This window comes from Plectropomus leopardus, chromosome 8 (genome assembly GCF_008729295.1).
Source record: "Plectropomus leopardus isolate mb chromosome 8, YSFRI_Pleo_2.0, whole genome shotgun sequence".
In the NCBI taxonomy this organism is placed as follows: Eukaryota; Metazoa; Chordata; class Actinopteri; order Perciformes; family Serranidae; genus Plectropomus; species Plectropomus leopardus.
The window spans coordinates 19,163,055-19,176,403 of record NC_056470.1 but is presented as its reverse complement, the minus strand read 5'-3'; the positions used below and the strand labels follow the sequence as shown (position 1 = coordinate 19,176,403).

Here is a 13,349-nt window from a genome sequence, read left to right as displayed (position 1 = left end):
AGGAAAGCTGCTGGCCTGAGGTGAGTTTAGAAATTAATGTTTTCGCACACGCCCATCTAGTGTGCGGTCTATTTCCTTTACCGAACCTGACTACACAGCAGATATATGACTCAACTCGGCAGCACTGCCTCTTCATGTGCAGCTCAATGGAAAATGTGGCATGTCAAAGTCTTTAGTGTTATTTGTAAGTAAAGTAATTTTTTTTTTTTTTTGTGATTTCTCAAAATGCACAAACAATATTTTTATGTACATTGTGATGTGGTCCTCACTGAACATTTATTGTTCTTTGTTTTGACAGATTTCACTGCTGTTTGTGCAGCTCAGGATCCTCAAGATGGTAAGAAACAATTTTGACACACTGACAAAACAGCACAACATATTTATGTATATTGCATTGATTTGGAATAGCTAGTTTTGTGCTTTTAAAATAATAATTAAAAAATGTGCTGCATTTTCTTGTTGACCCTTAAAATGTCCTAAATTGAACAATTTTTAAGCCTTAAAAATCATTAACTAGTCTTAAATTTGAATTGGTGAGGTTGTAAACATTTTACCCAATTTCATTTAAAAACAGAGAAAGGTCTGCACACTTTAGCTCCCCTTGCAGCTTTTATTGAGTTACTCACATTGTGAGTAGCTGTTTTTACTTGTACTCTGTGTGGGTCCAGCACCTTTCTCCATGTTGTATGAATACCTAAATTTTCTACATTCCTATATGAAACCTACCTCTGCATGGGACCACATATACTCTTACCTTTTTACTTACCTGCAATACTTGAATAAGAAAAATATGATTTGTCCAAAAATGACTATTTGGTTAAAATAGCCTTGAGAATGTCTTAAAAGCCATTAAAGATCAGTGTTTGATACCTGTAGATACCCTGTGACCCACAATACACAAACAATTGAAATATTCCGTTTACTTTATATATTTGGCCTGTGACTGCGCACTAAATAACCTGTTACTTAATGTTTGGATTGTGTGTACTGAAGCTGACAAAAACAATGTTTAGGAAGTAAAACATAAAGAGAGTTTACATGAGGAACACGAAGTACTTTGTTAGCACGAGTCCGCCACTTCCTTCAATTGACACCTACCAGTGCAAGTTCATTTTTTACTACACCACAGTTCCAAACTTATGAACTAACTGTATAACTCAGTTATATTTTCTAAACTCTGTCGTCCATCTAATGCCTAGCTTCCTGTGCCATCTAGTAGTGTACATGGTGGATAAAATAATACCTGATAACTGACTGTTATAGAATACTGCACAGGGTGGTACCAATAAGAAACGGATGTTAAGTTTTTGAAGAACATCTCAGAGGTGTTTCAGCTCTGAAAATGTCTGAGTCAGCAGTCATTTTGTTTAAACTGCATTTTACTGTCAGGTGTTATTTTGTCCACACCTTTCATTACTCTTTTAGCAATTTCAGTTCTTATGTTAGCTCTGTTATAGTTTTACGATGTGTAGTTTAATACGGTTTGGATGTCTTCCTGTGTGGTTGTTTCATACAGGACCGCAGCGGTTCATTTAGGGCTGCAGCTGTGAGGTGTTTTCTTTATTTATTTAAAAAAATAATTTGCAGGTTATTTTTCCAAATCAATCTACTGATCATTTTGTCTATGAAGTTTAATTTCCAAAAACTCAAGAATATGTATTCAAATTATTTGTTGTATTACCAAATATATCCAGTTTGCTGTCATATAAGACAGAACTAAATCATCGTCATATTTTAGAAGCTGGTAAATTGAATGTTCTTTTATTTTTGCCTCCAAAAATATCTGAAATGACTAATTGCTTATCAAAGTTCATATTCTTTCACCTATTAATCGTTGAAGTCAATAATTACTGCTGACTCCGTTCTCTTCTGTTCTCCACACCTCTCCTCTCACCAACTAGTTACCTCCGTCTGGAGTGACTTTAATCCAACCACTCTTCCTCCAACATCAATGAAGATTGGAACTGTCTATGGTGAGGTGTTAAATTCAGTTTTGCTGTGAACATAAATCCAAACGAGTGAGCATGATCAGGCAAGCCTGTGTATGTAATGTGGAAAAATATTACCTCCCAAAATCAAGTAATTAAAAAAAGAATTGGTGATACATTTTGTAAAAAATTTAACTGCTAATTGCAGACAGCAAAAATGTATAAATACAGATGCCTGAGAAAGCTGAGTTAAAAGAATTACATTTAAATGATGTCTCTTCTACACTATAGTTTTCTATCTGAATCAGCGAATGCCTCCGGTGAAATCATGGGTGTTGTTAAAAAGTTATCACACACTTATTTTATTTTTACCATCTGTAGTGCTTTCTCTATCCAGATGATATCTTTACTGAAACTTAACTGTTGAACTGCTAAGATTAATATATAATTTTGATATTTATTGTATTTCACCTCTATTTGTAAGCATCTGTTCTTGAATTATTTTAACTGCAACTTATTCTAATTGTCTGACAACATGGAAAAGCCACCAGACACTATTTAAATAAACAGGAATTTAAGCACCATAAAATGTATTTTATTCAGAAAATATACAGAAACAAAATAAAACTTCCAAAACCAATTTGGATTCATCTCACATTCTTTAAACAATCACCAACTCTGGTTTGGTTGAAATAAACTGTCAATTCACTCAGTTAGCTGTGAAAATATGCTGGCTCTATAAATGCTATAATATACTTTTTATTGACATGGAGCCTGCTTGGTATGGTGATAGTGATTTTGGAACTTTGTTAAAAAACATAAAGTAATGATCCTTTCCATAATGTTGTCAGACACTTAGAATAGTAAGATAAGCATGTCAGTGGTAAAAACAAGCATTTATAATGGATGTAAATTGATGGTGCCAAATTTTCTGAGTAGTTACATTACAGCCTGTTTTGCCACTGCCGGCTCACTCATTACTGGACCTGTTTTTTTAAAAAAAAAAATAGTTCTTCCCATTGGTTACCTAGACACAAAACCATGATAAATAGACAAAATACTATTTATTTGTATGATTATCATCAATAATATTTTTAATACACTTCCAGAGCCTCCTGTTCCATCTGTGCAGCAACTTTCAGGCTGGTCGGATGTGTTCCCTTCTGAGAAAGTGGAGCTTAGTTGTAATGTCACGGGTATCTCAGACTGGACCTTCTCCTGGTACAAAGATAAAAAACCAGTACAAGATCCAGATGTGTCTGCAGAGGGATCAAAGCTGACGATCACTGCAGCAACACAAACACAATCTGGAGATTATTCCTGTAAAGGTCATCACAAAACAAAGAGCGGCGTTAACATTGAAAGTACTAACTCAGTCAAACTCACCTTTCATGGTAAGTTTCATTATGATTCAGCAACCATATCTGTGCTGAATGTCTAGTATGTAATATAAAACAACTGAAAAGGTCTTTTTTCCTCTCTGATTAGCAATCAAGCCCAACCCCACTTTGACCCAAAGTCCAAACTTTAACAAGATGTACCCTGGAGAGTCTGTCACCTTCACATGCAAGGTCACAGTGTCCTCTGGATGGAAATATCTGTGGTACCATAATGGAACTGAAATTCAAGCCTCTAACAGTACAACATATACCATGGAGTCTATAGGTCATCCTAACAGTGGACGTTACCACTGCATTGCTAGGAGAGGCAAAGACCCATTCTTACAACTGCAGAGTGACACAAAAACTGTGGAGGTCACTGGTAAGTTTAGCTGTGAACCATGTCATAACAATATAAGCACTTAATTCATATTTACATACATGACACTTTATGCACTCATCTATACTATTTTCCTCTGGGTAACTACAAGTTTAAATCATTCGCTAAACTTTTGTGTGTTTCTGTATCCCATTCATTGCAATGGATTCCTATTTCTACCACTGTGATGAAAAAAAAAGATCCCGTTTGTCATTATAGTAAGAAAAGTTCTCAAAATATTGTTTGTATCTCAAAATGATGAGACAGTATCTGAATATATTAATTTACTTGTGTCAAAATAATGTCAGTATTCAAACATATAAACTTTTTTTTTCAAGATGAGTTAGATAATGAGAATGGGATAATGATAATTAGAGCATTTTTACTTTACTTACTTCTTTAAAAAATGAGTGTAAAAAAATAATGACAGTATCTCAAAATAACTTTGTAACTTCAAAAAAGGACTTGCTTATTTCAAAACACTGATTAACTCCTGCCTTATTTTAAAAAATAATGACTTTACTTATTTAAAACAATGACATATATCATAGTAATGACGTATTTCAAAATAATGACAGAAGAGTATTACAAAAGTAAGTGCCTACTTAAAATTTTGATGTAGTATCTCAAAGCAATACCATCCTTATTTCAAAGTAATGGCTTAAAAACTTAAAAATGTATTAATTTCAAAATAATGACTTAGAATCTCAAAGTAATGACAAGCTTTCTGAAAATAATGACTATCTCAAAAGAATGAGAATGATATTAGGTTATTCTTTTTGAGAAAGTTTCTCATCATTTTGAGACAGTTACTCTATTTTTTATATTGGGGTAGCAATGGTCTTTAATAGTGATTTTTTATTATACTTTTATCCTATATTTTGTCCCAGATTTTTAACATTTCTTCATATTGCATATTTTCAGACGCACCTAAACCCTTTCTGAAGAAGATGAGTTCCTGGCTGGATGTGTTTGAAAATGAAACAGTGGGGTTTAGCTGTGAAATGGAAAATTCAGATGACTGGACATTCACCTGGTACAGAAATCAAAAGGTGCTCCCGGACGACCTGAATCTGGAGCAAGATGAGTCATTTCTAAACATCACCTGGATCACTCAAGCTGATCGTGGAGACTATACCTGCAGTGTTCAGCTTGGATCCAGGAAAGGCAGCACTGGATTCAGCAACATAGCTACTGTCAAAGTTTATGGTGAGTTTCCATGCTACTGTATAACTTAACCTTTACTTAACTGTTACAGTAATTCAGCTAACTTAAAGAAACAGTTGTCACAGTCACTCCCCAGCCAGCCATCTACTCTCATAAACAGAGTACAGTTCCTAGGTGGCTATTGGAGAGAGAAAAAGCGAATCAGCTTAGGTCCAGTTTTTACTTTTTAATGTTATTATTTAACTTAATTTGCATTCATCTTAATTGCAGTAGTGAAATGTTGATTATTATGACTGCTTCTCAGGTTTTTTGGTTCAGGACTAATATGTGAACTGCCTTTCTGTTCTAGAAAAGACACCGAAACCAACTGTGAGTAAGGTTCCTGGTTTCAACCCAATGTATGTTGGAGAAACAGTGATCTTAACATGCAATGTGAATGTGTCCACTGGCTGGGAGTATCACTGGTACAAAGATGGAGCTGAGTTGTCTGCCAATGATGAGACCATGAGCATTCATCTCGATCCCTCTGATCAGGGGAAATACAAGTGCAGTGCCACCAGAGGCGAAATGACATCAACAGACTTCAGTGAGGAAATTCTGCAAGATGTTCTTGGTAGGTAAAAACAACAAAGTAATTCTATGTCTAAGAAAATGTGCCTTTTTTGTTCTATATGTGTACATTGCAGTCACTGCAAGACTGCTCTTGAATTCAGTGTAACTGCATTTTGAGAGTGTCTTGCTTCCATTTTCTGTTGAAACAGGATGTGGTGTAGCATTATGCAGCGAGGGATGGCTCAGAAGTGTGTTTATATGAACATACAGTAGCAGTGGAATATCACTCAGGGAGAGAAAGGAGAGAGGATGATTTATATAAGGGAAAGATCATTGGCTAGCAATGTGAAAAAAGTCCAAATCACTCATTTTATCAGTTCACATGCCACCGTTGCATTTTCAACTTGCTCTCAATTTTTAGAGGAACAAAACTACCCTGCAGGTTAGGAGCTCAGTCTACATTTTATATTTTAGGACATTTTTATTTTGCAACTGTTTAGAAACTGGTCCCTGCTTCCTTTATGTTAATACTTGTTTAAGTCATTGCTTTTTAAAGTTTATCTAAACCAGGGGTCTTGAGCATTTTTCCAGCCAAGCACCCCTTAGCTGACAGATGGACCTCCAACTAAACATACTGTATAAAATTGAGTTGCATATTAAACTGGTTCTACAACAACATGCAAGGCTGCCTAAAGTGCCATATACAAATATATCTTTTTTCATGGTGCATGCAGTACTAAACTATTAGAATAATAATAATAGGATAATAATAATAATAAGATAATTATTTATATATTCATATAATTATACCTCATTATTCAATGGTAAAAATACATGTGGGAGGCATATTAATCAAGTGTTGGTGGTGTTTATGGACAACAGTTAGCCTATCATGAGTTCTGTGTACTATCAAATAGGTTGTTTTTCTTTGAATAGGTCAAATTATGTTTTCCAGTGATATTTTGGACTTATGTTTAAATGCATTTTCATATTTTACTACTTTTTTGAAAAGAAAAAACAAATATATATATATATATATAATGTATATATATATATATAAACATTAATTTGGTGCCCCCCTTGCAGTAACTCTGAGAACCCCCTAGGGGTCGTGGACCCCCTGTTGAAGACCCATGATTGAAACAATACCACAACAGTATTATGAAATATTGTAGTTTGAGTCATCAGCATCATTTAACATTAGATGCTTAGCTTGACTGGCCTGTCTTCACACATTGTGGAGTTAATGACCAGCAATTTATCTATGAGGCTGTTGCAGGTCTGGTCCTGACTATTTGTGTTCATGAATCTCTAGAAGAACATGTTGGTAGACTTGTTGTAGTCATTAAGGTTAAAAATAGGTTAGGCAAAAACACATTTATGTGTTTTGCATTGGTGGTGAAAGTCTTCAGAAGTTTATGTAAATAAAAGTACTGATGCCATACTGTGAAAATAGTGAAAGTCCTGCATTAAAAATGACACTCTATTACAAGTATGTAAGCACAATCAAGAAAATGTATTTAGGTGTTAAAAGTTCTCTATACAAAAAAATGTAAATCAATTTAATAAATCAAAATAATTAAAAGGAAATGCAGCAAGTCATTGAAGCTGGAACCATAAAACATTTTTGCATAAAATGACTTACATAAAATAGTTGCCAATTAATTTTCTAATCAGTTGAATGATTATTTTAGCTACACTTGTATATTTTCATATGGTCTGCAAAAATATTAATTTGTAAAATTTGTATTATTGTATTTGTAAAATAATAAGCAACTAAAACTATCAAACAATTGTAGTGGAGTAAAATGTGTATTATTTCCTTCTGAAGATGAATGGAGTAAAAGTAGAAAGGGGCATGAAATTTAAATACTCAAGTAAAACAAAAGTATCTTGAATTCATACTTGTACAGCTTGATTCGATGAACAGAATTACATTCCATCACTGGGATTTTGTTTAATTAGCTTTTTATACTTATAACTGATGGAACATAAGACAAATGCAACAAGGATCTATTTAAAATATATAATTTTCAGTATTTAAGTAGATTTGACACCATAAAGCTCAAAGTTAAGATGTGTTTTATTAATAATAAAAATAATACATTTTATTTTTTTTTTATTTTTTTTTATTTTTTTTACCTTTCAAAGCACTCAAGGTCACCATACGGGGCGAGATTATTGTGTTTGATATAAGCAAATTGTTTTCATAGGATATAAAGGGTAGCGGATGCCCCTCTCTCTCTCTCTCTCTCCCTCTCTCTCTCTAGAAATTCCCATTCCATCTTTAAAGCTGAGAACGCGCAGTGGCCGGATGTGTTCCCTGAAGAGAGTGTGAAATTGAGCTGTGGGATGAGCAGCTCCTCTGAATGGACTTACATGTGGGAAAAAGGCGGACAGCCGGTCCTGGCTCCCATTGCATCTTTTGACTCAAATGGAGCTACTCTTCACATCAGGTCTGCTTCAGCTACACATGCAGGAGAATATAACTGTAAGGGACACCTGAAAGACAGACTCGTCAGCAGCAACTCTAGTGTGGGACTCACCCTAACGGTGTATGGTAAGTTATCATTTTGGTAGGTGGTATTTACATCCAGGTGTCCATAGCCAACAATGCTATTTGCTCCTGGGGTGTATAATATAAAGTTAACTCTAACTTATAAAGTTTACGTACGCAGTGTCCATTCAGTAGCTTTATATATCCTAAAAACTTGAAAAATTAGAAGCCAAGTCAAACCCCAGTTTCCCATGTACAAGACTTGTGGATAACCCACCTTTTCATCACATCCGCCTTTCTTTCTTTACTGTGTTACTCGGTGTACTTCGTCACTTGACTTTCTGGCAGTGCATTTGTGAGTTTTCCTTGTAACTCTACCACTTAAATCCAAATTTAAATAGCCCTTAGTATGACTTTTTCCCTAATCCTTACTGCTTTTGACCTCGACCCATCAATGCAACAAGTAATACAGCACGCAGTCAGATAATAGACTGTAAAAATAATGGATGTAGCTATCATGACACCCATTGGTTTGTGCACTTGAAGCCTCGAAATTGGCATTTTGGCGGTCACTGTCTTGTTTTTTGGAGCCAAAAGTGACATATGAGAGGCTGGAATAATGGAGGCTGGATCTGACTGAGAAGTAGCAGACACCATTGGCAGACAGCCTATCACTCAAAGCAGTCTGCCCTTAATCATACATAAATGTAAGCCTTAATAAAATGTAAATGGATGAGTTGTGTAAAAATTCACCCCAGTGTACAATTGCTATGAATGTTGAAATTAGCTATTAGCTTACCAAAACTGGTTTTTACACCAGACTGTAAACATGCTGTGTAAAGTTGGGCATAACATGGGTGTCTATGGATATTGCCTGGCTTTTGGAGCCAGCGTAACATGGCCATTAGAGGAACTGCAGTTTTTGGCACTTCAACCCTGTCAGTTGCCACTTGGTGGATCTATGTTTTATTGGGTTGGGTGTCAATATACACTCTTGCTTTTTTTAATTGAATAACTTAATTGATTGAATAGATTTTTAATTAAATTAGATAGATTGCTATCTTTGTTTTAGGTACAATTGCACATTTATTTTGGATTAGGGCTGAAGTTGGGATAAACATCTGGGACATACTGATGTCAGTGGCATGTTTCTTACCCTCAGATAAGAAACCCAGAGTCACACTGACACAAGATCCCGAGTACAAAGTGGTGTTCTCTGGAGAGTCAGTCTACTTCAGTTGTCACATTAATGTCTCTACTGGATGGGAGTACTTGTGGAAGAAAGAAAGCTCTCCACTTATCGCAACTAGAAACCACTATTCCATCAGCTCTGTTGGGACAGCTAATACAGGATCATATACATGTCAAGCAAGAAGAGGCACTGATCAAGTCTTCCTCACCGACCCCAGTCCGGTTATGCCGCTTCAAGTTAAAGGTATGTTTCTGTTTACTTCCTCTTATTTCTCGTATACGGACCATACATTTTCAAGTTTTTTTTCCTGTAGGACATCTCCCTTTTGATCCCAAGTATTTCATTTTTTAAATGGTTAAAGTATAACTGTCTTTATTTCTCCTTTGTGTATTTAGGGAACAAGCCAAAGCCCTTGATGACTCAACGGCCAGATGTTTACAAGGTCTACACCGGAGAGTCGGTGTCCTTTGAATGTACAGTCACACTCTCATCTGGTTGGGAGTACCACTGGTACAAAGACGATAAACAACTCCCTGTCAACGACAGTATTTTTAACATCCATAATGCTGGTCTATCAAACAGTGGGACTTATAAGTGCATGGCCGTAAGAAAGAAAACAACGTACCAGACAGACTACAGTGACACTAGGATCTTAAGTGTATTTGGTGAGCAAAAAAAATGTTTTAAATCACTTATGTTGATGTGTATTAGTGGATAATGCTTCCTCCATCTGTTTTTGTGGATTTCATGCTTTACAATCCTAAAATTAATAAAAAGAGGCTTTATGTAAGGATATTAGAGAGTGGCTAATGTGTCGGTTTCTCTCCAGAAATTCCTGTACCATCTTTGAAGGTGGAAACACCATGGCGGGATGTGTTCCCCACTGAGAGTGTGAAGTTGAGTTGTGGGATGGATGGCACCTCTGACTGGAAATATACATGGTACAGAGACAGACAGCCAGTCCAGGCTGATAATACTGTTTCTTTTGATTCAGATCGAGCTACTCTTTCCATCAGCTCTGCTTCATCCTCACACCGTGGACAATACACCTGCACAGGAGAACTCAAGACGCGGCCTGTCAGCAGCAACTACAGCTCTACGGAAACACTTGATGTTTAGGGTGCGTTTTTTTTTTTTTTTTTTTAGATTTTTATTTCTTTTCAATGCAGTTCTTCAACATTAATATTTCAATTAACTGTTTTAACGATCTATGACGTTTCTCATGGCATTTTCTATGGTATTCTATATTATGATTACCTTATGACATACAATAATACAATAATCTGACATTTTCATTGTAATTTTTTTGCATTCTATACTTTGAGTATGTTTTTTGACATACTATACTATGGCATTTTTATGGCATTATTTATGACATGCTATGTTTTTATGACATGGTATAGTATGACTTTTTATGATTTGCTATAACATTGCATTTTCTTTTTTATGACATTTTTATAGTATTTTCATGAAATTTTCTGACACACTATAATGTGACATTTTAATTGCATTTTACACCATACTATACAATGATTTTTTTATATGACATACTATGCCAATTTTTATGACATTTTAACAATTTTTTATATGCTATGCTATGACATTTTACGACATAATATGCAATTACATTTTCATTTTGTTTTTATGGCACACTTTTATGCCATAAGTATATATGATAATGTTTGTTTTTGTTTTGTTTTTTTTAAACTAGACAATTCCTTTTTTTACATACTTTTGAGGTATTATGGTATGAATTTTTTTGACAAACTACAACTTTTTTGACATACTAAATGACGTTTTTTAAAAATACACATACTACTATACTATGGCATTCATAATAACATTTGTACCATTTTTATAGTATTATTTTTTAAATTATACTGTACTAAGACATTTTTTAAGACTTACTATTCAAATAGTTTTTTTTCAAGGGTGCAAACTCTTGTCATTTAGCTTAGCAACCACATCAAAGGCTACTTGCCAGAAATACCGATATTTTCCACTAGGTGTTGTTTTTATGTGTGTTTAAAATATTTTTCATGGCCCTGAAGCATCAAGTTAAAGGACAGCTTTTCCTTACTCTGTGTTGTTTATTGTGATATTCATTAAAATGCATTATCTCCACACAGACACAAAACCCAGAGTCACACTGCTGCAGAATCCTACACACAATGTGATGCATAGTGGAGATTCGGTCTCCTTCAGTTGTCACATTAATGTCTCTTCTGGATGGGAGTACCTGTGGTACAAAGATGGCAGTCTGCACACTGCATCTGGAAACAATTACACAATCAGCTCTGTTGTGAGAACAACCACTGGATCATATCAGTGCCAGGTTAAAAGAAAAGGAAGTACAAACTTCGTCTCCGACCAAAGTCAAGCTGTGAAACTTGACGTCAAGGGTAAGTTTTTATCTGAATCCTTCTCACATTTTTCTGAATGTGTTTATCGTGTTGATCCCAGTTTTGATTGTGTTTCTTCAGAGCGTCCACAGGCTGATATAATCCTGTTAACTGGCTGGTCCGAGGTCTTCTCCACTGACAGCTTAGTGCTCAGATGTAGGGTGCAGGAAAGTCAGGACATGTGGAACTACACATGGTAATACGCATCAAAAATACCAGTTAATACTATAGAGTAAAATTTTCTAAATGCATTCATATGTGTACTTGATTTTCACCTTCTCACAGGTTCAAAGAGGGGCTACCGATCTATCTGCCCCCCTCTGAAAAACATACAGTCACACCCCAGGATGACCCTGATCAGAGCCTGTACACCTGCCAGGCCAATCGCACTGGTAGACCATCTTATTCAAAAATAAGTGATTCTTACAAGACCAAGAACCTTCGTGAGTATAAATGAGATTTGGAATTCATGAGATCTTACAGAGAAAATATTCTGACTCACTTTCTGTTTTTACTTTGAACCTGCAGTTCTGAAGAGGAGGGTGCTTCTTTCCATCTCTGGCTTAATCTTCTTTGGCATCATTGTGGTCTTCCTTGGATGCATTGTCCTCCGAGTCACCCGCAAAACAGGTTTTGCTTCAGTTTTTTGGGTCTTTTTGAGTAAATGGATTCTGAAATCTGCCTTTTTAAATCAGCTGTAATCAATATTATTACAGTATTAATATGGAAATGACTATGTGAAAACAATGTGACAATATGGTTGCTTGTGGTCATCAGAGTGTCCGGGGTTGATAAAGTCATTCAGAAAAATGAAGTCCGTAAAATAATCCTTAGGCTATTTTTCGAGATCTTAAATTTTGAAGATTATTTGCAAAATATGTTTCTCCAAAGACACTATATTATATGACACTTTGACATTTTCTATGGGATACTATACTGTGATATTTTTGTGTCACACTATAATATGACATTTTTCATTGCATTGATATGATGACATTATGACATGCATTACTAGAACATTTTTCATTTTAATCAATTTTTGATAACATGCTTTACCATGACGTTTTTTTTCAACATGCAATATAATGTCGTTGTTAGCCGTTTGTGCAACATTCTCTGCTATGGCGTGTCTTGGCTCTTTTGAGGTGTTTATAGCTGTTTTTGGGACATGTCATATTTTGACATTTTTGCCATACTTTGGCCTTGCCTTTTTGGTCATTTTTTCAACATGCATTATTATGGTGTTTTCGGCCGTTTTTGCAACATCCTATGCTATGGCATGTCTTTGCGTGCTATTTTATGCTGTTTTGAGGTGTTTTCAGCTGACTTTGGGACATGTCATATTTTGACATTTTTGCCTTACTATAGCCTTGCCTTTCCGGTCATTTTTTCAGCATGCAGCATTATGGTGTTTTTGGCCATTTTTGCAACATTCTATGCTATGGCCTGTCTTAACATGCCACTTTATGTAGTTTTGAGGTGTTTTCAGCTAATTTTGGGACATGTCATATTTTGACATTTTTGCCTTACTATAGCCTTGCCTTTTCTCGGTCATTTTTTCAACATGCATTATTATGGTGGTTTTTTGGCTGTGTTTGCAACATCCTATGCTATGGCGTGTCTTTGCACGCAATTTTATGCTGTTTTAAGGTGTTTTCAGCTGATTTTGGGACATGTCATATTTTGACATTTTTGCCTTACTATAGCCTTGCCTTTTCGGTGAATTTTTCAACATGCATTATTATGGTGTTTTTGGCCATTTTTGCAACATTCTATGCTATGGCATGTCTTTGGCATGCTATTTTATGCTGTTTTAAGGTGTATTTTCAGCTGTTTTGGGACATGTCATATTT

General features: G+C 35.3%; 1 protein-coding gene across 1 annotated transcript; it reads left to right on the top strand.

Moving 5' to 3' along the window:
* Positions 1–55: 55 nt before the first annotated feature.
* On the top strand, positions 56–11,311 carry LOC121946438 (titin). Its single transcript, XM_042490999.1, has 12 exons — positions 56–184; positions 299–337; positions 1,902–1,973; positions 3,038–3,322; positions 3,417–3,689; positions 4,611–4,895; positions 5,203–5,466; positions 7,699–7,965; positions 9,065–9,337; positions 9,490–9,759; positions 9,924–10,214; positions 11,224–11,311. Exons 1-11 carry the CDS (start codon positions 106–108, stop codon positions 10,211–10,213), a joined length of 2,397 nt encoding a protein of 798 aa, XP_042346933.1. The 5' UTR covers positions 56–105; the 3' UTR covers position 10,214; positions 11,224–11,311.
* The last annotated feature ends 2,038 nt before the right edge of the window (positions 11,312–13,349 follow it).

Coding starts and splice junctions, on each gene's coding strand:
- LOC121946438 (XM_042490999.1), top strand. CDS start 106: ATGACTCAACTCGGCAGCACTGCCTCTTCATGTGCAGCTCAATGGAAA. Junction 1,974..3,037: donor GAAGATTGGAACTGTCTATG/GTGAGGTGTTAA, acceptor ATACACTTCCAG/AGCCTCCTGTTCCATCTGTG. Junction 9,760..9,923: donor TAGGATCTTAAGTGTATTTG/GTGAGCAAAAAA, acceptor GTTTCTCTCCAG/AAATTCCTGTACCATCTTTG.